The 18,206-nt window shown below is 27.7% G+C and overlaps 2 protein-coding genes across 3 annotated transcripts; one reads left to right on the forward strand and one right to left on the reverse strand.

The window, feature by feature from the left end:
* The first annotated feature begins 238 nt into the window (after positions 1-238).
* On the forward strand, positions 239-17,826 carry LOC111026762 (FERM domain-containing protein 8). 2 transcript variants are annotated; one of them, XM_022304894.1, is made up of 13 exons: positions 239-508; positions 569-671; positions 9,620-9,789; positions 9,867-10,069; positions 10,399-10,572; positions 10,653-10,815; positions 10,879-11,040; positions 11,147-11,332; positions 14,378-14,507; positions 14,573-14,731; positions 14,814-14,934; positions 14,991-15,089; positions 16,336-17,618. In XM_022304894.1, the coding sequence occupies exons 3-13, from the start codon at positions 9,704-9,706 to the stop codon at positions 16,377-16,379; spliced, it is 1,527 nt and encodes a 508-aa protein (XP_022160586.1). In that variant the 5' UTR covers positions 239-508; positions 569-671; positions 9,620-9,703; the 3' UTR covers positions 16,380-17,618. The 2 variants fall into 2 exon arrangements, 1 of the variants encoding a protein (XP_022160586.1); XR_002603731.1 differs by lacking the exons at positions 239-508; positions 569-671 and having other exon boundaries at positions 9,442-9,789; positions 14,991-15,258; positions 16,336-17,826.
* On the reverse strand, positions 3,574-8,866 carry LOC111026764 (dynamin-1-like protein). The gene is made up of 2 exons (XM_022304896.1): positions 7,057-8,866; positions 3,574-5,369 (listed from the first exon to the last, which is right to left on the reverse strand). Exons 1-2 carry the CDS (start codon positions 8,443-8,445, stop codon positions 4,785-4,787), a joined length of 1,974 nt encoding a protein of 657 aa, XP_022160588.1. The 5' UTR covers positions 8,446-8,866; the 3' UTR covers positions 3,574-4,784.
* Positions 17,827-18,206: the final 380 nt, after the last annotated feature.

The raw sequence follows: 18,206 nt of genomic DNA on the forward strand, positions 1-18,206 counted from the left end.
GAGAATTAGATAAGAAAATTTGGTGCCGTTCACACTTCACAGATATTATAATAATAATAATAATAATATAATATAAAATAATCTTGTATCATGTACGAATGTACGATGTACCTACATTAAATCCTTAATATATAATTAATATTATCTATGCTCTCTAGCATTATGATCAAATGATCAATAACTACAAGTTAGGTACATAGGTATATAATCTGTGTTTATTATCAAACTATGCTATGTCTATGTGAACAGGGCAGAAACTAAATTCCCCAGCTCTTAGACTAAGTTAACCAGTTGTTAAAATAATGTCAACTCTTGGATTAATAAATACCAATTATATAGAACCTTAGCTAGAATACCATATGTATCGCATTGTTGTGTCAGATGAGGACGTTGATAGACTCGCCATGTTCAGAATATGAAAGGAATATAGAATGTAGATGAAGAAGATATTTTACTGCCAGAACCTCTAGGTATATGCTCTAAAGAACAACCACATAAAAGTACTCGAGTAAGTTCTGTGTGCTTGTTAAATTAGGATAACTTTTAATGTGCTTTTGATTTCAACTAGGTTGAAGTTGTGTCTACTACAAAAAAGACTATCAATCAATGTTTTAAGTTCCTAAACACAAGATAAAAAAAAAGTAAAGGGGATCTTACAACATCTATAGCAGGTACAAAAAGAATGGTTATCTCAGCTTTAGTTTTTTTTTTTTTAAAAAGTTATTCATTAAAGAATTTAAGTACCTATCTAAAATGTTATAGTGTAACATTGTAAATAAACAACTTACCTTTTATCTGAAAAGTAATTTAAATCTTGAATAAAAGATAAAATGTTAACCAGTGATTATCATTTTAATTACCTACATTTAGCTTTCTGATTTGCATTTTGTCTAAGAACTTGTACTTTTATCATCATTATCTGAATTTGTTATTTTATGTATTAGCATATGTTCAAACAGATAGTTTAGAAGTTGTACAGTATACACTTATACCTAATAGTTAATACTGTTCATTTCTACATTCATGTGTGTCCTATTAAATTACATATTTACTGTTAAAAGCAAACCTCAAAATATTAAATATATAATATTATTATCAATAAATTGCACATAATATACATTTGTAATATTTTATATTTGAAGAAAATACAAAAATAAGTAATTAAAAGTAATTAAAACTTGAACATTACAAAATATATTATGTCAATTATTTTAAGTGTCAAATAATGAAATACACTTAACATAGCAAAGGTGTTGCCTTGATTCAAGACCCAAATACAAATTCAAACTCAGTCTTTTTTACTAAGTAGGTATACTATATTAGTATACGGTCAAGCAAGACTATGACACAATAAAAAATTCTGTGATCGTAAGTTTAAGTTAAATAAATCATAGAGGTAAACTTATAATTTATTGTAATTACTGGTTAGACAAAATAACTGTAAGTATAGTTTTATAGTGTATGTTACACATTTATAAGTTAATAATAAAGATATTGCTGAAATGTCGATGTCGATGCAATTTGCATTGTTTTCAAGGATAGTTGTGCAATGCTCTTTTTATGGCATTTATAATCACATGTTACATGTATTTTAGAAGCAGAATTAGAAGTTTTTTATTTTGCATTTTTTTATCAATTTTCAATTATTAAGTCATTTTATGGCATTAACACCAATAACTAGTGTTTTTTTTTTTTTAACTAACTAAGTAAATTGCTTACAACTCACAAGGTTGTATAAATCAAATATGAATAATCTTAATTTTATGAAGTGGTGATCCATACAAATTTATGATTGAGATGACAAAAATTCTTTTTTAAAATTATAAGACGTAAGAAAATGTATCATTGTGCAAACCTTGCACATTTTTTTTTTTTTAAATTTAACTTTTTTTTTTTGATTAAAATATATTCAATCTGTTTTACAATAAAAACAATTACTTATACTAATAAGGATAACAATATAAAAGATATACAAACATGAATAACGTGAAGAGGAGACCGTTCATTAACAGAACCTCAGAAATGTTTAAAATTTAACGAAAAATATTTTTGTGTAAAATAAAAAAAAATGTATTTTATAGATGCATTATTTTAAATTTGTTTGGGCTTCTTTAAGATATTAAATTTCTAGCCCTATTTTATAACATAAAGGAAACGCCATAAGTACCTATGAAATATATTGATCATTTAATCAATATGCCATTATGACGACTTTAAAATAATTGTACACTACTCTTTAGAATCTTAGATACCCCACTATAATATCTTAAGAAAATTAGAAATTGTAATTTAAATGGTATTTTAATTAAAGCATAAATTAATAATACTAAATCATAGTGCTACAACAGGTAATATGAGTCAAAAAGTAGATGTTATGACTGAAAGATCTGAAAAGACTTGATTAAACCCAGATTTAATTCATGTTTAGCATATTTTGCAACGATTTATACATAAAAATACATCGCTAGGTTAGGTTAAGTTTGGGATAGCTAAGTTACTAGAAGTTTTAGTTTATATTGGCAAAAAAACCTCCGCAAATCGCAATACGTCAATCCTAACTAATAGTATGAATTTTGTTTATAATTCTTGGAGGGATTTAGCCCCCCACTTGTACATCCTCCTTTCGTAGTGACTTAGTCAAGGCTTTGAGTTAGTTTTGAGGGTGGTAGGGAGATAATCTCTTGTATAGAGGAGGCTTAGCTAGAATTCCTCACAATTTTGGTATACCAGCTGTTCTCAACAGGTCGTGGGTGCCGGGTGGTATGCATTAAAAGTAATTTTTTTCAGGTTAAAAATGTAAGAATCAATTTAAAGTATATGTCATTTTAATATATTAAGTGAATAAATACGGGTGTGGACATAGTTATCACTAGAATAATTTGAGACCGAATAGGATACTAATTTAGAGCACAATATTGACATTCTATTATTAATTCAATAGGTAATTCAAAACAACACCACAATTCCCAATAAAGTATAGATACTTTTAAAGTTTTAAACCATAAAAATAAAAATTTGGATAAGTGGGTTTTACTCTCTGCTGTCCAGTAGGTGTCTAGTCCAGTGGCGCATAGAGGTATTTTGAGAGCACATGCAACTAACAAAAGTGACCCACCCACCCACCCATTTTTTATTTAAAAAAACGTTCTTTTGAACTGTTACTAATTGTTCACCTATACTTTATCTAGGTACCTATAACCATAGGCGTCTATACCTACCTACCCACCCAACCGACCCCCCACGAGAGCACATGCAGTTGCACCCCTTGCTAACCTATCTGGGCGCCACTTATCTAGTCGTCTAGAGGAGTCACTGTAAATTGTAATGGATATGTTAAATACTTAAATTTGAATTCAATAATGATATAAAATCTTCGTAGGTACACAAAAAAGATTCTGAGCGAAGACTGTTTGTCAATTGTCATCCAATATTACTAAATATAATTTATATAATCGCTATTAAAGTGATTTATTATACTATTAAACATTAGTATACCTACTATAATATTAAATTGATTTTTGCCGAAAAATTGCATTTATTTTGTAAATATAATTGTGTGTATAAAATATAATAATCCACTAAAAGTTTCAAGTACCCATGAATGATACTTTTGAATTACAACAAAACCAATCAACTATACATGCTGAAACAAAGCTAGTTTTGAAATTTTATTTTGCATATATATGCTAATTTCGAGATTTTTTTTGGTTTTAGTGCCTATTTCTTCAATTCTATACTTTAAGATGCATATTTTCAATAATTTGTCATTTTTAAAATTTTTATTTAATTTAACTAAAATAATGTTGAATTAAAAATTATTTTAAATTTTGATCATATTAATATGGTTATTAAATTGAATTAAATTTCCCAACTATGTTTTTCCTAGAGACACTTCTCGATTATTGCCGATTAGACTTATTTTTCGGTTATTAATTTTATTTATGTACAGATTATATTGTTCACTGCATAAGATATTATTACTATTATACATTTATGAATGCATATTTTGTTCATTTTAGTGCATATTTGGTGATTTTTAGAGCTACAGGTAATCTGCCCTAGTAATGATTTAATGATGTAGGTAGCTTGCACGCAATTTCATAGTTGTAGACCTTACCGCTGTTATCAACTATAATTACAACTACTTTTTACTTTTTTTTTAATTTATCTATATTACAACTTAAAATATCAAGATTTAATATTTATTCAGTTCCTATTTTATAAGATCATAATAACTTATTTGATAGATAATACAAATTACAATATGAGTTATTAGATCAGGAGTGTCATTTTTCGCAGGGTAGGTATATATAGATTTGAGTATAGGTATACCTATGTACCCATATTATAACTGTCGGCCTTCTAAAAACAGACGAATTTAAGACATTTATTAAGGCTTGTTGTAATAATTAAGTGCTATAAATTATAATAAATAAATAAATTAAGCCGTGAATGCATGGATTGCTTTTTATTCTATTGAAACATCTCACTCTCCTCGTCCAGGGTAACTTGCGGAATTTGGATCAAAGTATTATGTCGTTTAACAGTTTCGTACAAATACACAAATACACAATTAATAATCTAAAATATTTTGAAAAACAATAAAGTGACCTGCTCAATACAATATGCGTTGTTACCAAAAAAAAATTGAAATCACCCTCTAAATTAGGTACCGATATAATACAACAACAACTAGGTTTGTGAGGATTTAAAATGTATTATTTGTACAATTTATTCATTATATATAATTTTAGATTTTTATATTACAGTTATAAATCCACATTTTAATATACTTGGATATCTGCCATATTTTTCAATGCTTTATTTACAGCAACCAGCAGCCGCTCAACTCTCTGTCTATCATCAACTATATGTTCCTCTTCAACCAGTACTTGGTCAATAGATCGATTAACTACATATGGAGTAAACACTAATTTGTGCATACAATTTTCAATATTATTCAAAACATGATTCACCATCTTAAATATTATACGTTTTGGCACAAAATCTCTCACATTTTTCCTGACAAATTCAAAGTAACAACGCGTTAAATTTTTATGCATTTTGACTTGTTTAGAAGATTCCATTGTTTTATCAAGATCGTTAAGACCTGATAGTATTTGTTTAAATAATTGTTTTGTTCTTTCTTCTTCAGCCTTTGTAAATTCATCATTTGTCAAACCTTTTTTGTTTGTGACATGAGCTGATATAAATGCATCCTGAATCACATCAGACGATTTTACTAGTTCTAAGATGAAATCTGGGTTTGTTGTATTCAAGCATGCCTGATAGGTTTCAATATATGATCTTATAAATTCTTTAATGCTTAATAATGTGTAATCTATCATTTGATTCAGCACCATTTTTACCTAAAATTAAATTATTGTTATTATTCAGTATTTTTATATAAGCAGCCAGCAGGTAGGTATATATTATGTTACATACTACCCACAAACTACAAAATAATTGTATCTAGTTTGTAGTACCTACACATTCAAAGTTGAAATAATGTCTGCAATGATAATACTCAGGCATAAATTATGTAACTAAATAATACAACAAAAATGGGGACAAGTGAGAATTAGATATATATGTGGAGTATTTGAGGTGTCGGTGGTTGTGATGAATGCCCCCTCTTTATGAATATGATCAAATTCATGAGTTGGTTAATATATAGGTACCAACCTACTAATATTTATATTGTCAACCCATCCATAAAACTAAGTCAAATATGCCCTGATTAGATCGCTTTTTCAGATTAATTCAACTCCGAGACAACTGACAAGGTTGATCACCAACGAAATCGAGTGATTTAAATTTAAAAAAAATATGAAACATGAACATCACTTTTTACCTTTGATACCAGGACTAGAATTAAGGAAAATAGGAAAGTAATGAACTAACAGAATAAACGTAAAATAACTACCAAAGAAATCTAACTTAAAAACTTTGCTAGATAATTTAAACACAAGTTGTATCTAGAATGTATACCATACTTTAGGGAATCAAAAGTAGAATTCCAATTATTTGTAAAAACAGTAAAAAAAATGTTTTTAAAAATCCACGAAAAACGGAAATATTTCAGTTTTCAATAAAAATTATTTTGATGTTATCTGCTGTAATGAAAAGTTTTAGATTGGTAAATACTTGACATTTATGCGAACTATTTATAATTGCATATTTTTTTAGACATAAAATAATTTTCCAAATATTTTTCTTTTTCAGAGCTCCCTACTTATTGACATTTAACTTTTTTCCTTTTTTGTTAATTTTTTTATTTCTGTGTGTATAAAAATTTTTGTTTTTAGTAAAAAAGCTTGAAGTCTACTGAAAGTTTCCTCATTCACTTTTTCTTAAGACGCCACACCCGTATGTTTTGACTCCGGGTTGCAAGTGCTTAACGTAGAAAATTTACACTTAGCAGATCACGTCTATTTCTTTAGTTTAAAAGAGTGAATCAAACTATTATGAAACTTGATGTTAAAAACAATATCTGTGTTCCTATATTGGCTTTTTATGATACCTAATTAAATTTTTTGCAAGTCACCTATGCGTATAATAATATTATATATAATGTAGCGTACAATAAAAATACTCATAACTCACTTAAAAATATTTGTATCTTAAAAATCCAATGATAAGTACAAACATAGAAACACAGATTATGTTTTTACCATTAAATTTTATAATAGGTCCATTCACTATAGAATTTTAAATCAACTGAATTAAACATGATCTGATGTAAGTAAATTTGCTATATGTTACGCGTTTATAGGACGGAGACAACAAGTTTAAGTAAGCACAAGTTAATTTTTGATGTTAAAATATTGACTTTATTTTAGGTAATTATATAATACTTAAACGAAAAAAAAGTTTTAATAATTTATTTGTATTTCAAAAAATATTATGTGAAGAAACTTGAAACATTCCACTACTACTTTAATGATAATTTCATAGGTAAAAATCATGTAATTTTTAAAATATGTTTGTGTATACACTAACTTAAGGTATTTAATATTTATGCAATAATACGGCATATTGCAAAATTTTACTTACATCAGAAATCAATTTTGGAAATCGTTTGAGCGTATCCAAAATACTTTGATCGATAGATTCAAAAATCCTCAACATTTCAGCACTGACTAGGTCAATACAAACCATTGCTGGTTCAATAAGATTTTGTAATTGTTTGCCCACCATAATTTCTAATGCTTTCTCGTTAACAAATGAACTTTTGTTGGTCCCAGCTGAATTTAACAAAATGTTACCGATCTTTTCATCGGTTAAGTCAAGAAGTGGATCAATTTTATCTAATTTTTCTACATATTCATTATGTATGATTTGTGAAATTTTTGCACCCCCAACAAGTGTGCTTTCGGATAAATCTTTTCTATTTCCAGCGACTGTATCGCAGTATGATTTACACATTTCATTCAATAAACCTAAGACGAATGAAACCTTCTGGTCCGGCGTTTTCAATGTTTTTAGTTGGTTTTCTAATCGATCTTTGGTATCATATAATTCCTTGCGCAACACTGGATATGTTTTTTTGATATGCATTAATAGTATATTCTGCAGAGTATTAGCTAACATTTGATTCCCATGTTTTTTGTGGATTTCGGGGTAGTTGGCTTTTAAAAATTCCTTCTCGGATTTCAAAGTTTCTTTCATGGATTTATTGTCAAAAATATCTTTTTGACTTCGGTTTACGACTCCAATTATGCCAAGCTTAACAGGGATTTTGTAACCACAAAGTAGTTCTACTGTGTCTTGGATTGTACCCTTGTCGATAAGATCTAGCTTGGTTACTACAGCGACTGTCCTTGTCCCATCTGGATCAATTTTCCTAGCAATCTTCAGACTCTCGCTAGTAGAGGGATCCGTATTAGCAGTAACCACGGCCAAAATAATAGAATTTGGTTGTTTTACATAAGTTAATATTAATTCTTGAATTCGTTCATCAATGTCTTCGGGCTGATCACCAACAGGGAGTTTCGTGATTCCCGGTAAATCTACAAAAGTTAGATCATATAAAACAGTAAATACTTTTAAAACAATTGGCTCGTGCGTTATGCCGTTATTGTGACCAGCTAGATAATTTGTTCTATTTTCAATTTCAGAACGCACTTCATCAAAATTATGAAACACAGTGTTAGGTTTGTGTAAAAACCATGCCCATTCTTTAATTTTCTCATTTTTTGTTATTTCCAACATAGATTCTCTATCTTCTTTATTATATCTTACTATTTGGAGAATCAGTGGAGCACGAGTTACAATACCAGTACCTCGAGGTAAGAAAGATTTACCCACCAAACTCTCGAGTACCGAGCTTTTTCCAGAACTTTGAGATCCGACAACAACGATCTGGGGAAAATTAATTTTGTGATCACCAATAACTGCAAACACTTCTTGCAACTTGTTGATTGTATGAATTAAGGATTCCATAATTTTGTTTTATTATCGAGTTATGCTGAGTAGGTAATTATTAGAATTTGTGTAAGGTAAAAATAAAATATTTGTAAGTACCTATGTCAATAGTATTTGTAGTGTCAAATATGTTTTTATGTATCTACTTATTCTAAATAAATTGTTATTAAATAATAACCATGGTTACCGATTTGGTAGTGAAAGCTGAAACAAAGAAATAAGAGCATGTAGGTAGGATACCTATTATGTCGTTGCAGTACACATATAATAAATGCACATAGTAGCGAGTAGGTACCATAGTGTACCTCCTTAGATAATTACACGCATAGTTAGTTGATGTGCCTATACCTAACAGAAATAACTGGCAAATGTATAATTAATTATAATAGTATAACTACAAAAAAATTAATCTATTAAATATTAATAATATTTATAGGTACCTACTTACCTACCTACCTACCTATTTGTTTTAAAAAATACATTTTATTCAAATTGGTGCCTATATGGAGGAAAGTATAACAAATAATGTTACTAAATTTAAAAAAATAATTAGGATAAAATAAGTATTCTACCTAGGGTACCTAATGGTTAGTTCATGACATTTATCTGTAGATTATTTTCTGCTAAAACGCCCTAATAATCATTTAGATATAATATATATTGGTACTTATAGCTATAGGAAACAAATTGTTAACCAACTTAGGTACCAACTTCTAAAAATAAGTAATAACATCGAATTGTATTTTTTTTTTATTAAAAACAACCAAAAAGTACCAATTGACATTATAATTATTTAAATTAATCCCTAGTACCTATAGAAACTTTTCAAAATGAACAGGAAATAGGGAGCAAAGTAGATTACTTTATGGCCTACACACTATAAATAATACATATATACATACTATAATTATATTATTATATAATATTATAATATCTGTGGTAATACATAACAATGAGGTACATAACATAAATTCATATATACCTACTATCTATGATACACACACCCATGATAACGTTATCACCTTGATTACTTTGCTTTAGCATTTTATTTGCGTTTCCTTTTTTATCGTGATTTCGACAGTCAATAATACAATATTATTATGACTGTGTGCATCGCCTAATTTCGCCAAAATAATAATTCGTTTTCCTGTCCGTGTCGTGCTTACTTTTGTTACTTGTTGCGTTTTTGTAGATAGATTGCAATTGAATAAAATATTACGAGCGCGTTGTCCGTGAATTCGTAATTCATTGAGAAATAAGCTAAAACGAACCAAAAATGGATACAGATAAATACATTACGATTGTTCCTGTTGAGTATCCTCGAAACAGGCAACAGTTCATACGACCTCCCGATGAATATAGGTAATATTAATATACTCTCAGTGTATTCAGTGATTTCTAGAGTATCCTTCAGTAATTTAGATTTTTATTTATGTTAGTGACTTTCCTCAAAACCGGAATTGGCCCCATACTAGAGCAGTAAGGACCGAATCAAGTACTATGCGAAGGAAAGAACTGAAACGATCATTGGAACACAAAAGATCTCATAATCATTCTCGTAATGATCCAATACAGTCGTGTTCCAAGCCAATAATAAGTGCTCCACTAGCATTTCAAACCGCTCCAAAGCCTGTAAAGAAACGTGAGTATTATTATAATAAATTAAATTAAATAGTTATATTATGGTCAATTACTGATTAATGATAATGTCTCAGTAGCTTATGAAAGTTTAAGTGTAGTTTGCACTTTTTATAATCCTATGATCCTATAGGTCTATGGTATAAATATTATGTTGTATTTTATAATCGTTGTCTAACATATTGTTTGAATTATAGTTAATATGATCAATTTAAAAAAAGTGTGAAATTATTTATATAAACTTATTAATTAGTTTTTCAACACCTTTGAAATAAATTTTAACTTATATAAAATATAAATGTCTAAAGGTTGATTGATGTTAATTGTTTATAGCACTTAGTGTGTATATTTACACAATGGCTGATATAGTCTTACATATGGATATAGAAGATGCAAACACAACTACAGTTTCAGATCTTGTTGATATTATAATACAGCAAAACAATTTGGGATTATCAAGAATTGCTAAGAATATTTTTACAATTTGGATGAAATCAAACGTTTTAGGTAATTATCAAGTACCTAGAATAAAATATAATTTACTAACAATGTTAGTATTAGGTAACTAATATTTTCTTTTTTTTCAGAAATTCAGTTAAAACCACATCACAAATTATTGACAGTTTTTCAAAAATGGCACACACTTGAAGAAAAATATTGCATTCAAGACAAAAAAGTTATTTTCAAGGAACCCATTTTGAGTTTTCAAAGAAATGTTTTTTTTCCTAGAAAAGATGAAGAAAAAATTAAGTGAGTGTATTTTGCATATGCTTACAAATAAACAAATATTTATTTAAATTACATTTGTTGAAGGGATCAAAAAATTATTGAGCTACTGTACGCTGAAGCTAAATATAATGTATTACAAGGTCGGTATCCTGTTGAAGTAAACCACTGTTTGATGTTAGCTAGTTTGCAGTGCCGAATAGAATTAGGTCCAAACAATTTACAACAGTACACCTCAAGTTTTTTTAGGTGCCTTAGACAATTAATTTTTTTTAAGATTCTAAGTCAATATTGCTATCTGCAAACTATAAGAACATCGTTTTTATATTAACTAGTTATTGCAATAACTTTATAGAGATAACCGGGAAAAATTTTTACCATCCCATCTATACAAAAGTTGGTCTTCATGGTTAAATCTTGATAGAAAAAGTACACCTCATTCTCGGCTTGCAGACCATTTAAAACATATACAGATAACTGGATCTGATCGTAGACTTTACCACAAATATTTGGAGTGCTGTTACATGCTACCGTTTTATGGGTAAGAATGATACAAGTTTACTTTTACAAAATCACTACAATACATGAGATAACACAGATAATGTTCTTATCCTGTGCCTCATACACAATAATGCGTTGTTCTCTGAAATGAAATTAGTGGTAATTCAAAATAGTCTTCTTCATTGTTATTTAATGCATCATATTGATTGAGTTAATTTTTTATCAAATTTACAATTAAGACAATTATTTAAGGCAGTGGTTCCCAACATTTTAACCTTTGCGGATCACCAATTTTGTAAAAAAAATCTTTGACACCCAAAAATAGCCCACTTACATACAAATGCTTAAATATTTATGTATGTACAAATGTCAGTTGTTAGAACTAAAAAGAATTAAAAAATCAATTGTTTATCATAAAAAACACTTGATTAAACTTAATCACAAGTTAAACAATTTAGTGTGATTTTTGACATTACTTGTCCTTCATGAGAGAGTCAATATCGGTATGAAAACCGTCTTGGTCTTAGAATTAAATCACTTACAACATTCAGTTTGTTCTTCTATTTAGTGTTAGTTATATACTAATTGGACACTACAGTGAGTAGATAATATTGATAAATATTATTATAACCAGAAATATTATTAGGTATATACTAAAAATATATAATAATATTATTTTAAATATATAATGTATAATATTAAACATTATATATTTATTTATGGCCCAGTAGCACGCTGCTCGAGGTCCACAAGTAGGCCACCGCCCATGGGTTGTAAACCGCTGATCTGAGGATTGAAATAGGTTTTTTATACCATTTTAATTTTAAAGCAATAGTTATAAGTACTTTAAAATGTACAATCAATTTTCAGTTTTAAAATTATTGAACTAAAGTCCAGATTTATATTCTATTAAGACACCTAAAACATGATGCTAATACAGTCAACTCGCGATTTAACGAAATTCGATATAACGAAAATCTCAATATAACGAATAAAACTACCGGTCCCTTGAAAATATCGCGGTTTAACGAACAAATGTAATGTATTTTGGTCCCCTCGATGTGGCGAAGCGTTTTTGATCAAAACTCTCGAGATGTAACGAATTTTTATAAATTTGGAGCCTTCTATTACGAATTTTTAATTAAGATTATACACATGTCTCTAGTGTATAACTCTATGAAAAATATATAAAAATAAGTATGTTGCTATTAGCACATAATAGATTACGAAGTTTTTCTGATGATTATCATGAGATAGGACACTCAAGTACAGTATCCAAATTAAGATAAGACTTATGTCGAATAAATACATACTTTTATGAGTCATTTATTTTATACATATGTATACGAATAGTAAAATTATTAGATAAATATGTACAATCTCTTTAAATCTCGTTATAACGAATTCAATTGATATATTCTCTTGATATAACGAATTTCGATGTAACGAACTTTCGATATAACGAATTTTTTTCTCGGTCCCTGGAAATTCGTTATATCGCGAGTTGACTGTAGTCTCTAAAAATTCTACAAACATTCTCTTGATATTCTCTTAAAAATTAGAAAAATATGTAATAATAATCAATAAACCACATTATATTATTAATATATAATTGTGTACACATATATTTTTTTTACGACAGTTAGGTATTCACCTGCATAATAATTGTACTATTGAGTAAAATAGCTTCTTTTGTGTTGAACAGTTTCATCCATTGTTTTAAAAAGTACCTAGTTAAAATGAAAGAATTTTTTATTTAAAAAATTTAAAAACACAATTGCAAAACAAAATCTATTTGGACTTTTGATAAACAATAAATTGTTGTTAACAATATCTGTTACGTAAATTAATACATAACAGCTCAGCAGCATTATATAAATTATGAAAAGAAAAAATATTATGGTTAGTAAAACATTTTTCAGGTATTATAATATTAAAACTAATAATAATAACTTTAAAAATAAAATAAACTATAATTTTTTTCTCATAATTTACAAAATATTCTAAAATATTCTACTAAACAATCTAATTATTCCTTAACCCATGAATTATTCATAAACATGCAAAAAAAGACTGTGTTGAATGAATTATCCATACTTTTTACCCTTGTAAGACTGCATAAGCTCAGTAACGTTTTGTAAAAACATATAATTCCAGACATTAATCATAACCTACTTTAAAATTAAAACATTATAAAAACCTTATAGGGGAGCCTATGGCCTGTGTTCTTACATTTACTTTTGAAAACAGGTTAGTTCACATTAAGATTATAAATAACAGTAAAATGGATTATTTTGAATATAAAATGTACTTTGTTATGAAAATAATGAGATATCACATATGGACAACCTCAGGTACAACATACTCTTAACTAGTGTCAGTCTAATCCTCTCAGCTATCCATTGAATATTGATCATTAAGATCATGCCACACCTGCATGTGTTGTCTGCGTCATACAAACAAGCAACATACTAAATTTACGCCGAGCCGTTTACGTTTAATGTCATTAGCTTAAAAATTAGAGTGAATCAATTTATTATGAAACTTGATGGTAAGAACTTAATCTGTGTTTTGTTGGAAGTTTCTTTGCGATAATTCAGTTTTTAAGTGAGGTATGTTTGTATAATAAATGTAAATTAAAAATGCTCATACCTCACTTAAAAACTGAATGTAAAAAAACTTCCAACAAAACACAGATAAAATTCTTACCACCAAGTTTCATAATGGGTCGATTCACTCTAATTTTTACGCTGACGGAAAAAAAGGTGAACTGCTGAATGTAAATTTGTTATGTTACGTGTTTGTAAGACGGAGATAATACATGGAGGTGTGGCGTCCACTTAAGAGTCCAGGTCTTGGAACTTTTTTTTTATATCTGAGCAAACATAGTAAAATCCTAATCAATTTATAGCCATTAAAAATCCTAATGCTAATGTCCCAATCATGCTCTAAACTTATTCTGATTTTAACTACTTTACTACTAGAATTTCCACAGAGTCTGCATGTTTATATGTTCATTACTTATCAAATAAAGTTTTAGTTAAATGTTATAAAACTTATAATAATTAATTAAAAATGTTCATAGGTGTGCTTTTTTCCATGGTCAAATTGAACAACCTGTTCGAGGTTTGATGTCTTTAATTAACCATAAAGATGTTCCTATTTACATCGCAGTCAACACTGAAGGAGTTTATATCTTGGACACTGTGGAAAATGTAATTTTTTTCAAATGTCTGTAATAGTTTGTAGACTTTCTAATTTCATAATTTAATTATTTCAGAGTTTATTGTTGGGCCTTAAGTATCAAGATTTTTCTTGGGAATTTGCTAAGCCATCTCAAGAAGATAATGATCATTGTTTACCTTGTATATTTTTACAGTTTTTAGTATTAGAAAATGGAACAAGAGTTTCAAAAATTTTACAAGTGTTTTCTAAACAAGTAAATATAGTTATTAATGTTTAACTGCTGTTTCATAATATTCAGACCATTAAGTTGATTTTTAAAATATTCTGTTTTTTAGGCTGTCATGATAGATGCACTAATTGCGTGTTTTGTTGAAGATTTTAGACACAAATTAGCTATGAACGAATATGACGATGTAGATAGAACTGGCGGCTTTGAACACATTTCTGTTGGAGATGGTAATTAACTTAATTATTTGAATATCAAATATTTTAATTTAATATGTTATGTATAGGATCTCAAATACCTTTGGCACATTTGTTCCGCAGTGAACCACAATCTCGATTGTGTAATAAACTAAATAAGTTGACATTGGCTACATTTGATGAAGATGGTATGTTGGTTTATAATAATCATTCATATTAAACAGATTATCTTTTTATAGTTTGTTTGCATGTATTCATCATTTAGAAAGTTGTTTATACTATAGTTAATATTGATCACACACAATTATGCATGGTTTGTAGACTATTTATAAATTTAATCTACGGCGATGAACTAAAGTAAGTTTCTAACGAGTTTGAATCAAGCTTAATTACTAATGTTGATTTATTTAATTAGTTTTGATTTAACTTTAATTAGATACATCATAAGTAATTATCAACTGTATTGCAATAAAATGGAGTATTCATAAATTTTTAAGCGAGTTGAATTTTATTCCACTCTTTCACTAACAAATTAAAATCATTTTAAGAACTTAATCTTTGTAATTTCATTAAATAGAGAAATTAGTATCAACTAATCCATACTATATTTAATAAAAATGTATTATATTTTAGGTTAGGTTAGGTTAGGTTAGGTGAAATTAACGAAATTAACATTATATAATATGATATAATAATATAATATCATTACCTATTTTAATTTTTAAACAAAAAAATCATACTTAATACAAATATGAATGTAAGTATACATTTACACAAATAATATTTTTTATTTTTTTAAATAGTATCAATGGATTTTCTAGTCCCCCCTCTCCACCATTTAAAGTAGGTACATGTCTGAATTTTTCTATGACATAGGGCCTATGCTGATCTATGGTAATTTCATTAACATAATTAAGCTTACTGTAAGATGATTGTAAAGGCAGTAGTGATGATCGATAACTACCATTGTCATTATTTTTATTTTATCTTAATAATGGGCCCCACTGAACAGTATTCATGTAGGGGCCCATACACTTTGATAATTTGACTATCTTTTCTTAATGGTGCGGTTTCCAAGCTGCAACTTCCTGCTTCAACATATACTGCTCTCAGACCAGTACGATCTCAAAAATTGTACGATTATAAGGCTGTTTCATACCAGAGCAGTTATTGCAGCTTGTTGCTTCAACTTGTAGCTTGGAAACCATACTTTTAGCGTTTTGTCTTGTTCTCATAACCTATTGGGTTTTTTTTTAATATACCGTGACTAAATAATTAATTTGTTTGTATACCTTAACTAATAAATTTAACTTTTAAAATTAGAAATAATTATAACTAAACTTACCAATACATAGTAATATTTACTTACATAATATTATATTTAATTATATTACATTCAAAATAATAACATATAAACACTTGTTTTTTTTATAGGTCATTGTATTGGACAAATGGGATCTTGGTCATTCAGCTACTAAGTGGATACTTAATACAATATATACTTTAATTTTTTTTCTATTGATCTCTATACTGCCATCCTTTTGTTGAAATCAAATTTCTTCTACTTCTTATCATTGGATACTTACTATTGTATCAATATAAAATGTGTGTGATAACCTTTACCTAGTCAATTTTAGTTACTTATGTTTTATTTGAATTTAAATTAAGTTTTAAAGAGTTTTTAAGTAGGTTTATATATTTTAATGTAGTTACCACCAATTGTAATAAATTATTAAAGATTCAACAACAAACATTTACATGCGTTTGTTATGGGCAACTCATTAAAACATTATTTTTCCAGGGCAGAGTAATGCATTTCTCAGTCAATATATACTTTGTCTTTAGTAAATAGGGCATGCAAATTTTAACTACAAAAAAAAAAATAAAAATGGCCATTCAATTAAATTACCAACTTTAAAGAGATACAATGTTTTTGTCAATGTAGTACTCACTGATTTATATAGCTAGCATTCTTTTATTAAGTAATAAAATAGAATTATACTCTATTAAACACAAGAAATAACTTGGGAGGCTCACTTGTGCATATGACATTGTTTTGTGCATTGATTGTTAATGGTTGATTGTAAGGAAAACAGTTGCTTGTGGCCTGCACATCACTGATAAAGCCAGTTGCCAACCAGGTCGCTCCTTATATTGAATAGTGTGCAATACTAGGGCTCAGAAGTCGATGAACTTAAAAACATTAAAAATTGCCCTAATAAAATCTAAATAAGACATAAAAAGTACAAAATAGGAGAGCATCATCTAAAAAGTTCGAGATATTTCATCTTAAAAGTTAATATGATCACTTATAAATATGGCTCAAATTTATATGTATTTATTTAACCAAAGTATGCATTTATACAACAAAAATATGCACATTAACATGCGCTAAAAATTCATGATATGTATTAGCAAAAAAAAAAAAATGTATCCAACTACCTAATTATTTTGATTACAATTAATAATAACATGCATATTTAAATTTTTGAATTTGATTTAATAATGGGCAACTTGATTTTAATTTTTAGAATATTGTTACTATTATATATTTTGTAATTTTAGGTATTTTTGAATTAAGTTATCATTCATTTTTTGTAGTATCACAGCCTTGACGAGGACTGCTGAGCATTGCTACCACCAAAATATTATTTATTACAATTACAATCATACATAAAATATGTGTAATACTACTACTTATGCTGTGCGTTTATGAACAATATTATGTTCAAATTAAATTAAAATGGTATATATATACATATAAAAATGTAAATATTACATAGTTAACTAAAACTAAGTATTAAATAAATCAAAAATAACCATAGTAGTTATAATTCTATATATTCTGAGCAATGCCTAATTTTTCTTACATTTCCTATAAGATTGGGCAGTACTATAATAGCCCAGGAAATGAAGACATTGCTCGTAACAAAACAAAAATTTATAATTGCGTAATTTATTTTAGATGATCCTAATTTATCATTATTCCATTTTTTATTGAAGATTATATTAATGCCTTTATTACATATGTGTATTATGTTGCTATCACCAAAGGAAATGTATAAACTTTTGTTTAAATGTTTCATTTTCTATGATCTAAAAAAAAAAATAACTTAAACAAACATTCCAGTTATTTAAGAATTGAAATATCTACACTTTAAATTTGTTATTGTTTTGTCATGCAATATGATGCTTCCTAAGTTTATTAATTTTTTATGCATAGTTATTGATCTGAACAGTTATATTATTGATATTAATATTATTTTATTTATTTACAGGTGTTATATAAGTATTAGCATATGAAT

This window comes from Myzus persicae, unplaced genomic scaffold, assembly GCF_001856785.1.
Source record: "Myzus persicae strain clone G006 unplaced genomic scaffold, MPER_G0061.0, whole genome shotgun sequence".
Classification (NCBI taxonomy): Eukaryota; Metazoa; Arthropoda; class Insecta; order Hemiptera; family Aphididae; genus Myzus; species Myzus persicae.

Bases quoted from the DNA above. Each gene is read 5' to 3' on its own strand.
- LOC111026764 (XM_022304896.1), bottom strand. From the start codon at position 8,445: ATGGAATCCTTAATTCATACAATCAACAAGTTGCAAGAAGTGTTTGCA. The intron at 5,370-7,056 runs GTAAGTAAAATT...ATTTAATTTTAG, and splicing joins TTCCAAAATTGATTTCTGAT to GTAAAAATGGTGCTGAATCA.
- LOC111026762 (XM_022304894.1), top strand. From the start codon at position 9,704: ATGGATACAGATAAATACATTACGATTGTTCCTGTTGAGTATCCTCGA. The intron at 9,790-9,866 runs GTAATATTAATA...TATTTATGTTAG, and splicing joins CGACCTCCCGATGAATATAG to TGACTTTCCTCAAAACCGGA. The intron at 14,935-14,990 runs GTAATTAACTTA...TGTTATGTATAG, and splicing joins ACACATTTCTGTTGGAGATG to GATCTCAAATACCTTTGGCA.